The 18,734-nt window shown below is 42.4% G+C and overlaps 1 protein-coding gene across 16 annotated transcripts in view; it reads left to right on the top strand.

Annotated features, from left to right (window-relative positions):
• Positions 1 to 18,734, top strand: part of Cdk5rap2 (CDK5 regulatory subunit associated protein 2) — a 168,604-nt gene that overhangs the window by 2,398 nt on the left and 147,472 nt on the right. For 15 of the 16 annotated variants that reach the window (XM_039109347.2, XM_063287220.1, XM_017593184.3 and 12 more), the window contains exons 2-3: positions 4,448 to 4,515; positions 6,983 to 7,050. In XM_039109347.2, the coding sequence (XP_038965275.1) occupies positions 4,448 to 4,515; positions 6,983 to 7,050 (136 nt within the window). Of the gene's footprint in view, positions 1 to 4,447; positions 4,516 to 6,982; positions 7,051 to 18,734 lie in introns of those variants that run through there. The other variant, XM_039109346.2, reaches the window with a different exon arrangement.

Below are 18,734 nucleotides of genomic sequence, written 5' to 3'. Positions count from 1 at the left end.
GGGCTGGATGAGTCCTCATTAGGTGACCACAGTAGGAGACGATAGTTCCTATGATGAAATCATACTTTTCATTTTAATATACTGCTTTCTGAGCACCCTTCTCAGGGGAATTTGCAAGCCTCATGTTTATAGCCTAAACTGAGCACAGTTTGTCCTTGAATTTTTGTTGCATTAGGTCAGGGTGTACCTGACCCAAGCTTATTGAATATCGAGTTGCTCTAGCACATGGCCAATAAGTGCTTGCTACTGTGTTAGGAGCAGACTGGAAGAACATGTTTAGCCATAAGCATAGTTTGATTTTCACCATCATGTATGCCAGAAGAAACAGTCTGGAGAGAGGATGGAAGGGTGAAATCAGATGAGGGAGAGGGCTAACTTGGATCCAAGGTATTCTTATACTGGGAAGCTTTAGGAGAACCATGAGTCCTTAGTTAGCAAAGTATTTGCCTTGTAAAAGACCTGAGTTTGATCCTCAGAACCCACAAAAAAGTGCTAGACATGGTGATGCATGCTAGAGAAGCTGAGATCAGAGAATCCCTGGGTCTGGCTAGTTAGCCAGCCGAGCCTAAATCTGAGAAACCAAGGGCCCCGAAACAAGACAAGACAAAACAGCCAAGGCAGATGGCTCCTGAGGAGTGACTCCAGGTTAACATCTCGGGTCCAGATGTGTGAACATCCTTGGACGTGTGCCCACACTCAAATGTGCCCCTGACCTGAATGTGCACACATATTTGAAGATGTATGTGCCTCTGACCTGAATGTTCTCACATATTTGAAGATGTAGTTTCTATGCCATGAAGCTTGTCCATTCAGTGTGAACTGCTGTATGTAAATAAGCTGTTTATAGCTGTGTGCCAAGATCACTGTCATCCATCCAGTTTAGCACATTTCTGTTATTTGAAGAGAAACCTTGTATCCACCAGCAGTCCTTCCTCATTTGTCACCCCAACGCCAACTCAGGCACACTTGCCCACAGTATTTTTTATTCTGTAGATTTATCTATTCCCATGCACCTTATAATGCACATTCTTTTGTGTGACCCAGGTGCAGCATGAGTCACAACTTCTTTCTTTTCGTTAAGTAATATTTCATTGTACCCATGTGCTACACTTTGTGCATGTTAATGGATGTTTCTATTTTTTTGTTCATCGTGAACATTGCTATGAAGCTTCATTTGTATATGAGTTTTGTGTGGACTTGAGTTCTCAGTGGTCTTTGGTTCAGCCCACGAGTAGAACTCCCAGGCTACATGGGAACTCTGCTTATTATTTGGAGGACTGCCAAGCACAGTTCAAAAGGGGCACCATTTTGTCTCTCACCAGCAGTGTCCCTAAGGTTCTGGGTTTTTACACTTCACCAGCAGTTTTCATTGTCTGGGTTTTTCACTCAGGCCATCCTTGCAGAGGTGATATGATATGTCATTGTGGAATTGATTGTGTACTGCTTGATGACAATACATAACTTTTCATGTGCTTTTTAGTCATTTGTATTTTCTTTGGTGACGTGTCAGATTTTTTTTTTTTTTTGCCCGGTTTTAAAAATGTGAACTATTTCAGCTCTGCAATTTAATTTCTTAGTATCTGCCCTCAAGGCGTCCTCAATGAGACCAGTGTACAATATTCATATAGTGTAGTTTTTAAAAGAATGACTTGAAAACAGGTTGAGTTTTAGCAGGGGACCAGGTGAATACACATCCCTTCAAAAGTATCTTTCAGACCTTTGCAACACACTGCTGCCTCTTGAAAGTCAGCTTTCTAGGTTACAGCAGAGCCTTTTAAACGTAGGATAGAACAGAGTTTCAGGCATGAAGGGATTCTTTTATGGATCATTGCCAGTGACATTCAAAAATGACTGCTGTAGAATGTGTAGTGGCATTGCAGTTGTGGACACAGAGACCAAATCTTCAGGACCAGTTTGTAGTCAGAAGAAAGGTGGGTACAGAGTCACACAGTTTGATCGCATGGTGTGTGTGTGTGTGTGTGTGTGTGGTGTGTGCACCATAGTGTGTTTATCTGTGTGTATGTGTCTGTGTGTGTCTGTGTGTACACCGTAGTGCGTTTATCTGTGTGTATGTGTATGTTGTATGTGTGTATGTTGTATGTGTATGTGTGTAGGTATATGCACTATAGTGTTTATCTGTGTGTATTTGTATGTGTGTGTATGTTGTATGTGTATGTATGTGTGTGTTGTATGAGTATATGTGTGTGTACACTTGAATGTGTCTGTCCATTTGTGTCCTGTCATGCATTTTGCTTTAGTTATTGCTCACCACCTTTACATTTGGGGTCCTTTTAAAATTCATTTTATTTATCATTATTTTTTAATTATAGAAAACAAAAGCAATATTTAAAAAGTTAAACCCACTCAGAAAGTGGTGGCTGAACTTGACTTTAGTTTTTAAAATTCAGTTTTGAAAATGGAGTTTGTCTTGTTAGTGATGCTTATGGGAAGAAATAGAAAATTAAGATGAGGAAAACATGTCTCTCTGCAAGTAATACCTTTGGATCTTTGTAATATTTTCTTGCTGTTAATGCTTTGTAGCTCACCAAATTTTTTAAAAAGATGTACAATGTCTTTATATGTGTTTTTTTCTATGATTGAAGACATGTTCTACTTAGGTTTCCCCCATTACTTTTATCCTGACCTACTTTAAGTGCTCATTTCTTGATGTTGGATTTTTGTATTTTCAAGTTTTTCTTGGTGTCCTGATTCTGAAGGTCTTGTTTCTCTTCAAAGTTGATCAAGAGTTGTCTGAGAGAGAAATTTTTATGGAGTTAAGAGGCAATAATAGAAACTTGCCCTGGAGTTATGCCGAGCTTCCTTTAAATCTTATTTTCAAATTATTTTAATCGGAGTAACTATTGTGATGAAACATCATAACAAAAGCAATTGGGGAGGAAAGGAATTATTTTATTTACACTCTCAAGTAACTGTCCATCACTGAGGAAAATCAGGGCAAGAGCTTAAAACAGGGTGGGAACTTGGAAGAGAAGCTGATGCAGGGGTCACGGAGGGGTGCTGCTTACTTGCATCTCATGGCTTGCTCAGCTTGCTTGCTTATAGAATCCAGAACCACCAGCCTATGGATGGCACAGCCTACAGTGGGCCGGGTCCTCCCCCATCAGTCCCTAATTAAAAAAAACGTTATAGCGGGGTCTTATGGGGGCATTTTTTTTTCATTGAAGTTGCCTCTTTCAGATAAGTTTGGCTTGAGTCAAGCTGACATGAAACTAGTTAGCACAGACATAAAAGGCCCGGATTCTAGGCTCGGTCTGTTACTTTGCTGCCATCTGACTGGAAGAGACACTAAAATTATCCAGGCCTCAGAGCCTTTCTTTAGAAAATGCATGCTCCTTCAGGGAGTTGGCTTTTGGAACAAGTGTAAATATTTTATAACTTGTAAAGCACTTATGAGTGAGAATGACAGTGATGCCCTGCTCTTGTTTGTGAAGCATCCTAGTATGCCAGGCATATTGCTGGGTACCCTATGCCTTTTTTTTAAAAACAGACTGTTTCTCTGAAGTAACTGGTATTCTGCTGGAGTGGAAGGCCGTGAGGCTGGAAAAGATGCAAGCAGGACTTACAACAGACTGCAGAGGAATGTCTGTTGTAGTTTAGATTTCTGTCACTGTTCACAAATACTCACTGACCCCTTAGACAATGACAGTGTCTTAGGTCAGTAACTTCTACATTTTTGATGTTCCCCAAAGTCTGATTTTGTGCCTGTATTAATTACTTTTCTGTCGTTGTGATAAGAGACTATGGCCAAGGCAACTTATAGAAAAGTTTATTAGGGGCTCATGGTTTTAGAAGGTTAGAGTCTGTGCCCATCATAGGGAGCATGGCAACAGGCAGGCAGACAGACATGGCACTGAAGCAGTAGCTGAGAGCTCATGTCTTAAGACACAGTCACTGGACAGAGAGAGGGAGATTAGGAATGATGTGAGCTGTTGAAGCCATAAAGCCTTCCCCCAGTGACATACCTCCAGTAAGGTCACACCTGCTAGTCCTTCCCAAGCACTTTCACTGACTGGGACCAAGAATTTAAGTATGTGAGCCTATAGGGGTCATTCTTATTCAAACCAGCACAGTTTCTAATTCCCAGAAGTTTAACTTTTGATGCGATGACCAGTTGATGATGTCTAACAGATAAAGTCAGACTCTAAGTGGTTTATAACTGTCATAGTGCCTCCACTTAGTACATACTTCTAGAGTGAACAGCGAAATGACTGTCCCCCATGAATGTCTCTCAGCTGTGAGAGCTGGAAGGCAGTTCTAAAGCTAGAGCTCCAAAGCCTAATTTCAACTCTTCCTGTCTCCTGGGCAGCTCAGTGCCTTAGTCCTTCTTAGCCACAGCCCAATACTGTTCCATGAGGTTCAGACTGCCCTACAGGGCCCTTTTGTTCAAGTGCTAGTTCAACTTTCATCCCACTGTGTTCTTTCCTAGTGGCCTTCACCCTGTTCTACCAAGTGATCTGGATGTCATCAGTGACACTACTGGCTTGGGAAATGGAGGTAAGTGTACATGCCCAGAAGTAAAGGGGAGCAGGCTGAGACCATGAGCATCTGTGACCTGACACAGTATATTGTCCTGGGGCCTAGGGCCTACCTGGCCTGACACCCAGTGGGCACTCAGCATCTTGTACACGTTGTGTCTTAATTGGCTCTCAACCTTCTTCATGTTTAAACTGGAGTGTGGGAGATTGCACTCTGGGTTTTGCATTCTTCATCATTTTCATTCTGAAAGAAGTACATGCTATCCGAAGTAAGTGGGGAGTGCTGATAGTTTGCCTTGTTGAATTATCTTTGAGATACTTTCACTTGTGCTTTTTTTCTCTTCTCTAAAATTATGAGATACAAACAAACAGAAGCTTTGGAAGACAGACAGAATGAGAAGGTTTATTTCTAGGAAACACTATTACTTAATAGGCCATCCCCAGGTTTTCCTCTGGGACCTGGTAAGTTTTCCTTGAAACAAAGTGTCCAGTGAATAGAAAGTTCTGAGGCCTACCCTTAATTCAGCACACGTTGTACTTGCACTTCTTGCCAGACTCTGGTTAAGCATTGGGATTCAACATGGAATGCCAGTGCCTTCAGACGGAGAACAGACAGACGAGAAGTTTCTCTGATAAATCCATTGATGCAGGTTAGAACAGAGAAGAGTTAGGTGCTGTGAGAGGAATGGGAGAGTAAGGGAGTCAGGTGAGCATTTCCCAAGAGACTGGTCACTGGAGCCGAGACTTGGCACTGAACTGAGGTAGGGGAAGGACGGGATGAAAGTCCCTGACACAGGTGACTGAGCACCGACTGAGGACAGAAAACCTCTGTGCTCCTCAGCCAGACGTACAGGGCTCTGCACACTCTCTCTGCTCCCAGTTGGCCTGTGCCTGGGGCCTTCTCTTCTGCCTGCAGCTGCCTGCTGAGTTGAGAACTCAGCTCAAAGCACACCACCTTCTTTGCCTCTCCCTGGTTACTTCATCCTCTCTCCTCTGAGCATTATATATATTCACTTTTCTTATTCCTTTTAGCCCCTGTCTTAGGGTTTTACTGCTGTGAACAGAGACCATGACTAAGGAAAGTCTTATAAAGGACAACATTTAATTGGGGCTGGCTTACAGGTTCAGAGGTTCAGTCCAGTATCATCATGGCAGCATCCAGGCAGGCATGGTACAGGAGGAGCTGAGAGTTCTGCATCTTCATCTGAAGGCTGACTTCCAGGCAGCTAGAGTGAGGGTCTTAGCCCACGCCTATGACACACCTACTCCAACAGGGCCACACATTCTAATAGTGCCATTCCCTCGACTGAGCATATACAAACCTTGACAACATCTATGCAAGTATACAGAAGCAAACATGTTCTCACCCATCTGTACTCTTCCCATCCCGGCCAAAGACCAGGGCCTGGTTTTGGCCTGGGTTATCCCAGTGTCATTGCAGCTGTTCCCATTGTTCCTCTCCTGAACTCCTCAGTGTCTGTTCTCAGAAAGGCAGCCAGAGGGAGCCTTAATCTGTTCACATTGCTTTCAGTCCTCCAAACAGCAGTGCATCAGTTAGCCGAGCCTGCAAGACCAGCCCTCCTGCTTTACTTTTCTCCATCCCAAATCACCTTTTAGCCTAGCACATGATCACCCAGTTGTTTTGTTTCTTTCCTTCCTCTAGAATAGATCTATTTGTTTCTTGGTGTAGGTAGACCCAGAAAGTCTTGGCAGGAAGCAGCTTCTCAGTGCAGCTTTGTCAGAGAGTGAATGTTCAGTCACTTGATACACACTAACCAGCATCATGACATTTGTTTTCTTCTGCTTTGCCCACTTGCCTGGGAAGCTGGTGCAGGTGCACTGTCCCCTTCACTATTGTTTCCCAAAGTGCAGACTGGTGCTCAGTGCAGGGCAGGGCAGGTGTGTGGTAAATGTTTAATGAATTAAAGAAGCTCTGCAGAGACTGGGTCCCAGCAAGGCCTGTGGTCAGCAGGGTTGGAGTTTCCCACCATTGCCTGCTTTTGTAAGAACAAACTTTTCTTGGAACATAGGCTCTGTGTTTATGATTCACTTTATGAGGCTGTTGTCCTCGTGTGGCAGTAGATGTTGTAGAGACATGACGGATTTTCGGCTGTGCGTGTGGCCTACAAAGCCTGGAATAGTCATTGGTGTTTTATGAAAGCGTTTGCTAACTCTGCTGTCAAGTCAGTCAGGCTGCCTCAGTTACTGACGTGTGAGGAGGAATGACATGCTTTGTCACATGTCCCATGTAAGTTTTGGGTTTATCCCTTGACATATGTGGTTACATCAGAGCCAATGTAAATACTTTGTCAATATTGAGAATAATTTAACTTGGAGCATTCTTTGAACTCACATCAGTAAAGACCAGCAAGCAGGAAGTTGCCCACAAGGCTACTCTGACTCTCTTCTGGGCTCTCAGCCCCAGCAGGAATGCCATACAGCCTGCTTGTTTGATGATTTCCTTTGTGTGTTTAATCTTTCTATAGTGCTCCCAATCATGTCAGAAGAAAAGGTCTCTCCCACCAGAGCCCGGAACATGAAGGACTTTGAAAACGTAAGTGAAGACACCAACTCATTATCCCTTTCTAAAAGGTCATGTCAGCTCCCACCATGTAGCCAGGCTTGGGAGAGAGGTGTTTCTTGAGAACTGTTTGAGTAATGTCAGAGGCAAAGGGATGCCATATTGTGGGGCTTGATGGCCCAAGGGTGTTTTCTGTGAGGCTTTTACATGCACACACAAGTTGTTTCATACACGTTTTGGTAGGTTCTGCCTGGTAATTGGCTTGTTTCTGCTGTATTGTAGATGAGAGGGTTGCTCTATTGTGTGGTGAAATAGAGCTGACAATATCATAGACACAGGATTCATAAGCCCTCATTGGTCCTGGCTGCAACTCTGAGGTACTTTATATTGGCCCCATTTTACAAAGGGGTTGTCAAAGTAGGGGAGACTGATTTATGGTCAGATACTAAATACGTAAAAGACAGAAGTGGGATTCAAATTCACTTTTTAGAAATGAATATTTTTGTTGGTTGGTTTGTTTTTTGAGGCAAGCTTTCTCTGTGTATCCCTGGCTGTCCTGGAACACGCTCTGTTGATTAGACTGGCCTCAAACTTGGAGATCTGCCTGCTTTTGCCTCTTAAGTGCTGGGATTAAAGGTGTGAGCCACCATCGCCTGTCTGAAAATGATTATTCTTTTGAGATTTTTCTTAATTCATCTTTTGAATGTGTGGTATGTGTATGTTTTTTATGTATGTGTGTGTATGCATATGAGTGTGCAGGTGTTATGTTTGTGGGTATATGTAATGGCCAGAGAGAGAGGGCAGGTATTTCCCTCTGTCACTGACTGTCTTATTCCCTTGGAGACAGGATTGCTCACTGAATCAGAAGCTTGCCTTTCCACCTAGGCTGAGTAGCAAGACCCCAGGATCTGTCAATCCTGATAACGCAATGATTAAGAGCATCTCAGTCTCTCCCAGTGCTGGGCTTATAGGCATGCATAGCCCTGCCTAGTTTTATTTATTTTTAAGCTCCAAAGTTGATTTTAGTAGAGGAATTTACAATACCTGTATCCAAGTTCCTGTATTAAGATAGGCTTTTATCCACTAAAACCTTCTTTAGATATAATAGTACTCACAAAACAATGGTTTTCATTAATGACTTGAGTGAAAATTTCCATTCTCCATTTTGGCTGGCTGGCTTTCTTTCCTCCCTCCCTTCCTCCCTCCCTCCCTCTCTTCCTCCGTCCTGTCTCCACTCCTTTACTGATTATATGGGAACTTTACTGAGCACAATCACTTCCCAGTCCTTCCAGTTCTGACTCCCAACCCTTGGGAACCCCCCCCACCCCCCAAGAAGAAAGAAAAAAGAAAAACCAACCAACAAACCAACCAACAAAGCAATAGGTTCAGTTTGTGTTATCAGGCAGTGGAGCATGCTCAAACTTTTAGTGGCCTGTTCTTTAAAGAGAACTGAGTCCTTCCCTTTCGCACCCCCGACAGACGTCTCTATACCTTGGAGAGCTACACTTCAGCATCCTTATCCCAATTTTTAAGAGTTCTCTTCAATCCTACTCAGTCTTTTTAAGTGGGTACTGGGGATTTGAATTTAGGTCCCGATGCAGTGGTATCCTAGCCACACAGTAAAGCTGCCTCCCTGCCCCCCAGTTCACTCAAACATTATAGCTCTGCTACACTGCCCCTCCCCTTGCGTTTTGTCAACGTTGTGGGTGGTGAGTGGCGTGCGAGTAGCCTGTACCCAGCGTTGTGTTGTAATTGTCAGAGAATGGACTCCTGGTGACAGATTTGATTTTGAAGCTCAGGCATTGTGCTTTTCATTTGTTAGCAGAGGGGGTTTGTCGTCAAGTAACAGGAAAATAAGGTTATTTTCCAAATTCCAATTCTCTTTAACAAGTTACCTGCTCAACGCTCTCATTTATCATGAGAAGAATTAGAGCCTTCTTCATCTGTAACCAAATGAAATCCACACCGTGCAGGACACAGGAGATACTTATCAGAGAGAAGATGGAGGACACGGAGGGAAGGACGCCTACAATTATGCCTCTCTCCCCCCAGTTGTCTTTGCAGAACAGAGTGCTGCTGTCTCTGGATTTAATTTAGAATACTCATTACTGCTAATAGTTATCTGCAAACCACCAGTGACCAATTGAAGAAATGACTTGTCAGATCTCTAATGGAAACAAGTCATTTTTGAGCTCTGAGTTGTTATAATTTCAGCTGTACACGCGCTGTTATGCTGTGGGGTCCGGGGCCTGAACTGAATGAGACTTGCTTGTTCCTCATCGTGTATAATTAAAATATGCTGTTAAATGTTTCTTCCTGTTTGATCACACGAGTAAGAATAGGTGCTGTTTATTAGGCTCTGGCTCTGAGCAGGGCGCTTTAAGTTTGAACCTCTTCATAGATGTTTCTTTAATATTAAAGCAGATTTATAAGAACAAGAGTTATTATTTATTGTCAAAGAACACAGTTTTAAATGGCATTACCAGATTAGGAAATTTTACAGCATTGCATAGTTTTGGATTCACATCTGACTTTTGAACCCTAATGAACCCTAAATCCTGCTCTGTTTAAGATTTATAAGAGACTGAGGCTTGGGCATGTGATGCGGCAAAGGTGATCTCAGAGGACCTTAGTAGTAACCACAATTTCTCTGGATGGACTGTATGTTGATCCCCTTTTGCTGGCGACTTTTGGCCAGCTGCTTAACCTCTCTGTGTGTCCCCTCCTTTCCAATAGGCTGTTAGGAGGATGAAGCCTCTGTCCAAGTGTCAAGTATACCCATGTGTCAGCTGGCCCTCCTTCTCCTTATTCTCCTGTCCAATTATTGCCGTTTTTCTCAGCTCTGCTGTGTGATTGAAGTTTCTCTTGCTCAGACTGTTCTTGATGGCCAAAATCTCATTTTTCTTGAAGGTGAGGGAGAGCTTTCTATGCCAATATGTTTTAGGATTTATGTTTTTTTCTTTATGGCTGTGGTCCTTTGGCTGCTGTTAGGTTTTTATGGCATTAATATTTTTTATTGTAGCATTTTTGAGAGCAAATTCTGCAGCTGAAATTGAAATGACCACACTGTTCTCACTGTCTCCCTTTCAGGTCTTTATAAGTCACTGAAATTTTTCATTTGGCCTGAGCTACATTTTGTGGCTCAGGCCTTCAATCTCTGTGGCGATATTCTGAGCTTCCTGGGAGATGCTTATCGGAAAGAACCTGGCATCTAAAGTGGGTTTTAGAGGGGCATGAATGTTAAAGGGAGGCAGAATTCTTTTGAGTTAAAGGGGAACCACCTGCTTTTCTTGTTCTAGTCTTGGGTGACTACTGTGTGAATGTCAGCATTTAACAAGTTTAGTAAGACATTGATATTGATCCTGTTGTGGTTTTGCCCAGAGTTTATCTGTTCAATAAATGGTTTTACATGGACAAGCCAGGCTGTCTCCTGGGGGCTGGGGAATCTTCAGTGGGTTCTGCCTAGGTAATTTTTTCTGTCATGGTCTGATTGGGAAGATGGCTAGGAAGACAGTGCAGTGATGTAGTGCATGAGTAAACACTTCCTTGGATGTTAGGGAGAGACAGAGCTTGGAGAACACTGCGTACGAAAACTCACATTGCAGAATTGTGAGAACATGCTAATCAAATCAGGAAACTGGGAATGTTTTGCTCAGAATGGGAACATCTCAAGGAAATGAAGCCTGGAAGTAGGTGGGGCTGTTATTTCTTGACTGGTACACTACTGATTGTTGACTTGAAGAGGAAAGAGGGCCAGTGATAGATGGGGAAGTAAATAACCAGAAATTATGTTTTCAAAAGATTATTCGTCTGTGAATGTGAGGAGGAAAGTTTTAAGGGGAACGAGGCTGGGGACAAGGTTAGTGGGGATCTTACGTCTAGTATAGAAGGAGCAGGTCCAGACCCTAGGGCATGGAAGAGATAAAAGTAGAGTGTGGTCCAAGCATAGAGGCAAGGGATGCAGAGGGTAGGGTGAGAGCATGAGCTGAGAGACATGAGGAGTGGAGTCAGAATATGGGGTGAGAAAGGGGACTGGAGAGTGAGGTCTTATAGAGGGCAAAGATGCAGAGAGTGGGTTAGAGCATGAGAAGAGAGCTGCAGAGAATGGTGTCACAGCCTAAGAAGAGATATGTGAGTGGGGTCAGAGCATGAGAAGACAGATGCAGACTGGGTTCAGAACAGACGTGTGGAGACGGGTCATAGCTGCAGAGCTGGAAGAGCTCTGATCATTTGACAAGCCAGGGGCTGGAAGGCTAGAGGGCTGGGCCCTCACGCAGGCTTTAAACCCAGGCTTTAAACCCAGGCTATTGACACAAGTGCTTCCTTGTGGCTTCACGGTGTTATGTGAACACTGACATGAACACCAGGCTCCTTCCTTTCATTATTGAAATGGGTACCTTGTTATCCACTGTCTGTATTAGCTGATGATAAAGTCAGCTATGCATATAGAAGATCTTAGGTAGGAAGATCTTAGGTTAGTAAAGCTATTTGGCTCACTAGGAGCCTGGCTTTTGGCCTTTTTGGGTGTTAGTGTAGTGAGGGCTTTGGACCAAATGGGGCTTGGTGAAGGAGGCATTTTGTGAAGGCCTGTGTTTATCTGCTGGGACCTGGATTAGACACTGACATCTCTCCCTTTAAAAAATGATTGTGGATGAGCGAGGAATATCTCACACTGGTGTGACTAGAATAGTTCAACTCTGGCTTTTGATAGGAAGCATCATGAGTACTTTTCATTTCAGTTGGCCCTTATGGAAGTATCCATGAGGGACCTGTGTTCACATGGGTGTGTTAGACCACATTTTTCTCCTGTGAGAGCTTCAGGTTTCTTATTTCTCATAGTTAAGTATGAGACTGTGCTACGTATCCTTGTGCATATTGTATAAGTCTTTGTGGGGTGGTAAATAACTGGAAAGCGAAGTTGTGGATGCCCTAAGCTTTAAATCAAAATCTCAAGGAGCTAACCATAGACCCTAGAGAAGAACTGACTTCCTACTGGGATCTTTGTCAAGGAATTAGGAGAAATCTAGGTAGGCAAGGCTGAAAAGCTAGTTTGTATTTTGTCCAGAGGCACCAGAGTTCTTATGTAAAGACCCTTATCCCAGGGTGTTAAAGCTTGGCCCAGCTGAGGCAGGTAGTCATATTTGAGTGTCTAATGTCATTGGCAAAGACGCTCATATCATGAAATTTGCTCAGTAACACCTGTGGTGTGGATCATTTGCTACCAGAAAGCAGCCTCCTTTTCTTCCACCCCGTACTTACAGCCCTTTAAGAATTGCTATGATGTGTGATCAGCATGGACTTGAAGGTGATAAAACCTGGTTTTTAGGTATGACTTGTGTTAGTAATTAGTGGCCTTGTATGGGTGGTGTCTAGAACCTCCTGTGAAAGTGGAGCTAATGGAGTCTTTCAGAGTTAACAGTTTTTGAGACTTGGTATAGAGAAAACCTAGCATGAAGTCTGGCCTGTGAAGAGTACACAAGAAAGACTAAAGCCTGCCCTCTGCTGAAGGTCTCTAGCCACTGCCCTTAGTTTTGCCTGTCGGTCTCGATTTTTTGCTGGTTCTTTTGCATTTCCTTGACCTTGGAATAAAATTTCGAATTTCTTGTTATGGTCCACAAGGTCCTACCCGATGTCGTTGGTCGGCGGCTCCCTGTTGCTTGGTGCTCACCATGTTTCTATCTCCATGACACCAAGTGCTCCATACATAGACTGCATTTCTCCACCATACCAGCTTCTTTGTGGTGAATGTCTTCACAGTTGCCCCACTCTGGCCTGGGACACTGTGTCCCTTTCCTTGTCTGTCTGGACCTTCATGTCTTAATTTTAGTTTGACCTTGTTAGAAAGGCTATCTATCCCTAATGCTGTGTCCTGATCCATTATTCTGTCGTTTAGCAATTACTCAGCACTCAGTCTCTTCAGTCAGGCTCTTACAACTGTTTGTCATTAAGTATGTATTTGTATACTTGCCTAACGTGTCACTGTTGCTACCCAACACTGGACCTAATAAAATAGTAGACTTTTAACAAGCACATGTTGTTTGACTGAGTTACTGCATGACATACTGAACCACTACGTTTTGATTGCTTCCTCTGTAAAATGGGAAACATAATATTTATCTCATAAGCTTGTGGTGAGGACAGTGTGTGGCATATAAGTTCTTCAAGAGATAGGTTGCTCTATGGTAGTTGTTAATAAAATGAATGGAGATAACACAGGGAGAGGGAGACAGATTATAATAGGATGGGCCTGCAGAACCAGAGTCACAGGAGGAAAAGCAGAATTGCAGACACGGAGGGGCTAAGAGTGGGAGCCCAGGAAAGAGTTTGGGGTGTAGGAGAGGAAGAAGAGTCTGGGTGAATATAGACGAGTGGAAGTGGCCAACCCAGAGCTGTAAAATGATAGTTACAGCCACTCTCTGTGGAGTTACCTGGACGATATGGTGTCTTTGCAGTGTCTGAGAGTCAAGTTTGGGTTTCAAGTGCTAATTTTTGGGCACAGAGGTTTGTGGAGTGACATAGCCTGGATTGAGCCTTTGGAGTTTCCATACTTCTGCATGTCCTGGCCATGCCCTCCAAAAACCTGGCCAGATGGTTGGCTGGGCAGTGTAAATTTTTACAATCTTTTTGAAGGCCATTTGGAAAGAGATTTTGATGGTAATAAAAATAAAATTACTCTTGAGCCCAATAATCCATTTTGGGGGAATTTATCCTAAACAACCAACCCACTGGCAGGGAAAGAAAAAAAAAAATCTCTGTTCATGAAGGTATTTGTTGCCACATTGTGTATAATTGTGAAAAATTGGGAACAAGGGAAATTACATTTTACATTTGTCGTCTCCTTGACTCTTTGAAGCATGCTTGTTTTGAGGCTATTTCATAAATGAGGAAATGGAGGTTGCAAAGTTGAAATGACTTGCCTGTGAGGCTGGTTTCAATTTAGACCTTATCTCTTAGGTTCTGAAGCCTATACACTTCTTACCACAGTGCAATGAAACGAGTGAACGCTCAGTAGAGTAATGCTGAGTAATTGACTCTCACTCAAGTCAGTGAGACTTCATGTAGTCTTTGTGTGTGTGCACACACACGCATTTGTGTGAATGCATGAGTGTGCTTATGTGTGTAAGTAGAGGTCAGAGGTCAACATGAAATATCATTTTCAATCTGCACCATCTGTTTTGAAAGAGAACTCTCACTTATCTTGGAGCTTACTGATACAGCTAGCAAGTGCTAGGAATTCTCCAGTCTTTACCTTCTTAGTCCTAGGATTGTTGACTTACACTGCCACCCTTGGCTTTTGAAAATGGGTGCTGGAATCAGACTTTCCATTTGCATGACAAGCAAGCATTTTGCTGACTGAGTTATCTCCCCAATCATAGTTTAGTCTTTTAAAGTGATAATTAGCACACATGTAGTACACAGACACATATGTAGGCAAAATATCTATATACAGTCTTAAAGTGATAATAATGTTTAGCTTCGCAGCAAAAGGAGCCATACCTCAGGTGTTCTATAATGTGAAAGCAATAACATCTACAAACTCAACTGTTGTGATGCTGTCAGTATTTGTTTAAGATCAGAGACAGAGAACTGTCTGCCGGGATGGTTGTGTTCCAGATCCTATCCAGTTATTTTATCCAGCTTCTTATCTAGATTTAATTTTATTTAAATTATATTTGTATGTATATGTGTCTGTGTGTAGGGATAGGAACATGTGGGTATGTACTCAAAGAGGCCAGAGGTATGGGATCCTTCCTGAGTTGGAGTTATCTGTGAGCTGCCTCATGCGGGTGCCAGGAATCAAACACAGATCTTTTGGAAGAACAGTGCGTGTCCCTAACCACTTAGCTATCTCTTTGGCCCTCAATTTTTGTTTTGTTTTGTTTTGAGACAGGTTTTTTCTTTTCCTTCTGTAGTCCCACAGCTGGCCTTGGACTCAGTATGTTGCCCAGGCTGGCTTTTAGCTCACTGTGATCATCTAGCGTCAGATGCCCACGTACTGGGGCTATTGGCGTGAGCTACCATACTCGGCTAGAATCCAGCTTTAAAATGATATTACTGCTGCAGTTTTGTTTGTGAATAAATAGCGTTTGCCGAGGAAAGTGTTCTTGATGGTTTGAAGACTCCAGGGAGTGTATTGGCATCAGAAACAAATTCCAAAGCATCCCCCTCATTTCACTAACTCATTTGGCTGCTGTTGGCAGAACATTCTTATACACACTATTGCTCACCAGAGATGAAGTTTGGGAGGCAAGAGTGCATGGGCTTCGTTATGTCTTGGTGAGGTATGACAGTATTTAGACATGCAAAGAGGGTAAAAAAAATGATAACCCAAAGCTGTGCTTATGGAGGGCTGCAGTGAGAAATGGCTCCTTTAAAAGCTCTGCACTGTTTACCGATTGCTAAGTGCTAGGCTTTGCCAGGTGCTTAGCTCATTTAGTTGTCACAACATCCCTTCAAGGTAATTGATTTTATCCTCATTTTATAGATGAGCCAACAGTGACTCAAAGATGTTAAAAAATCTTCCCAAAGTCACACAAGTCAGACACAGCAGCAGAGTGCTTTCTGTGACCCCGGAGCCCTTGTCTTGGAAGAATGACATTTTAGAGTGAGCTTTTGCTTGGGAGGCCTGGCAGACCAGGAAGCAGTGAGAAGAGGAGATATACTTTGCTTAGGTTTCTGCTGAGGTGGGCCTTGTAGTGGTCGACCTTGTCATTCCTGCTCATCATCCTAATCATCAACATCGCCATTATTTTTGTGCAGTGGCTTTTGTTTTTCTTTTCCTTTGGGTGGGGCTTGCAGCCAGCCAAGGCTTTTGATGGAGAATGGGAGCAGGCGGGAGCCAGTGTCTCCCAGAGGCAGATCTTGCAAATGGAAACCTCTCATTTCAGATGACTGCAGTTCCCAGCAATGTGAGCTGAAGGCTTCAAAGGGCTGGAATGCCGCAGACACAGTCCTGGTGTTAGATTACTTTTGAGCACTATGTTTCTATGTCATATTTGGTGGGTTTTATATTTGGGAGTGTTTATTCCTCTTGCGTGGTAAGCAGTTTTTAGTTCTTCCACATCCAGGTTTTACTTTTCCTCCTTGAATTTGTTTATCATAGAGAGGAAAATATGCACAGGGAAAACATTAATGTACTTTGAATTCTTTCCTGTAAAATCTCTTTCCCTCTCTTTGTATATTTGATGTGTGCACGTATGAGAGCAAGTGTGCATATATTATATGTGTATGCAAGTGTATCTGTGCAAATGTGTGTGTGTGTGAGAGTGAGTGTTCATGACTATAGGCATTTGTGCACCATGGTGTGTGTACATGAAAGTCAAATTAACCTAAGTGTTGCCTCGCCTCTTTACCTTGTTTACCGTGTTGTTGTTGGTGGTGGTTTTTTGTTTTTGTTTTTTTTGTTTTTTGTTTTTTTTTTGTTTTTGTTTTTTTTTGTTGTTGTTGTTGTTTTTCACTGTTTATTCCAGACTGCCTGGCCTAGGAACTTCCTGGGCTTCTTCTGTTTCCATCTCCTTCTCAATCATATGGGTGTACATAGGTTCTACTGAATCTGGATTTACATGAATTCTGGGGTCTTCTATGAGAAGCATTTTTACTCATTGAGCCATCTCGCAGCCCCTAATGTGTTTAAATTCCTACACTATGGTAAGTTCTTATATTCCTTATACTGGCCCATTTTTAGAGATGGAAGAACCGAGACTCACAGGCAGAATAAACATTTGTTTATTAATTTATTTATTCACTTAAATGCTGGTTGAGTGCCTACTTGTTCTTGACACAGTGCTTAAATCTGAGGAATTGATTAGGTCCTGGTCCACAGAAGTGGATTAAATTTGCATAATGAACATGAAGAAGAAACATGTGAATAAGTAAGATGAATGTAGATTGTGAAGAGTTCTCGCTGTGGCAGAATATGACTTGGTGGCTCGATGAGATGCGGCCACTTGAGGTCTTACCCTTTGACCATGATGCTGAAGCTCAGGTGTAAAGGATGAGACAGAAGAGCTCTGAGGGTTGAGGACCAGGAAGGAGGCCAATGAGGCTGGGCCATTGTGAACAGGGCAGATGATGACCCCAGATGTGTCGTGAGCGAGGTTATATAGCACTTTGGGAGTGTACTTATGATGGGAAAACCAAAGAAAGGCACCACCACCACCACCATCACCCCCACCAACAAAACAATGAAGGGTTTAGGCAGAAGAGTGGCATGAGCGGATCTTTCTAACTGAAGAGGTCTTTCCTTGACACAAGCATTTGCCCAGTGTTCCCTCATCTGTTCATACAAACATGCATGAGATGTTTTCTCTCCCAACAGAGGTAAGGTGGATGACTAGTGGTCAGTGCAGTGTTGTTAAGGAGAACAGAGTGGGTATGAAAGCACCACAAGAGTCATCAGTCCAGCCTGAGAAAACTTGCGGGAAGTGAAGCTAGACAGAGAACTGACTGGCCAGCTGGCTGGAAAGATGATGGTGTGTCAAATTTTAGTCATTTGGGTCTTTTTTGACATTTGCATGACCTTACGAAGGCATATTTGCTTTTCTCTTTGCTTTTAAAAAACATTTCTTTATAAATAGGACAAGTATTCTTTCAACTGTTGTTAAGAATTTTAGTTTTATGTACAATGTGAGCATTCTCAGCAACTGCCATAAATAATTTATTGTAGCAGAGTAATAGAATAAGGTTTCTCTTTATAGGAAGCATCTGGCACGATAGACTTTTGTTTGAATAAATGTTTTACGTGTTATTTTCTTAAAACATTTAAAAGGAGCTTTAATGAACCTTCCAATTGTTTCTCATGCTATTCTTGTTAGCCACAAAATTGAAGCCCTAAGTATTATTAACAAGAGGGCAAGGGTAGAAATTTTAAAAACTATATAGAATATACTTTTCATTTATCCAACCCTAAAACTATATTTGTTAGAAAGAATAGCATATGTGGGGTATGGAGATTGCTCAGTGGGCGATAACATTTACTGACAGTCATGAGAACCAGAGTTTGTACCTATATAACTAGGTGTCTTATACATTCCTGTAACCCAGGTGAGCAGAAATAGGAACATCATTAGGGCTTGCTGGCTTTTGTCCTGTCTGAATCCAGGTTTAGGGAGAGACCCTTCTCAAAGGAATAGGCAGAGTAGTAGAAATATATGGTGCCCTCTTCAGTCTCTGTGTACATGCATGCATAGCTGCATGCATAGTGACATGTATATGTATACACATGTAATATTCGTATACAAACACTACTCACATAAAAAAAAGAATAGAATACCACAGCATTTTTTCCCTGTAGTCCTGGCTGGCCTGGAATTCACAATATAGACAAGGCCTACCTTATTCAACTTCATTGAAATGTAATGTATATAAAATAAATTTGACCAATTTTAAGTGTTGGGTGGATTTTGACTTATGTTTCTGAAACTAATACTGAAAACTAAGATATATGTGATTATAGGTTTTTTAATGTTTGTGTATGTTTCTAAGTGTACAGTTCTAAGCTTTAGTAACCATCACCACAATTAGCATGTACAACAGTTCCATAGTAAAAGGAAAAAAAAAATCCCCTGTGTTGTCTCTGTGCTCAAGCACTCTCTCTGCCACAAAGCTCTGGCAACGAATGTTCTGTTTTCTCCATTCCTATAATTTTGCTTTTCCTGGAATATCACATACATGGAAGCATGTATTAATGTACTGTTTGGGAAAGGCTTCTTTCTGGT

The sequence above is a fragment of the Rattus norvegicus genome, chromosome 5, assembly GCF_036323735.1.
Source record: "Rattus norvegicus strain BN/NHsdMcwi chromosome 5, GRCr8, whole genome shotgun sequence".
Taxonomy (NCBI): Eukaryota; Metazoa; Chordata; class Mammalia; order Rodentia; family Muridae; genus Rattus; species Rattus norvegicus.
Note: the sequence above shows the minus strand (reverse complement) of the source record. Positions and strands in the feature narration are given on the sequence as shown.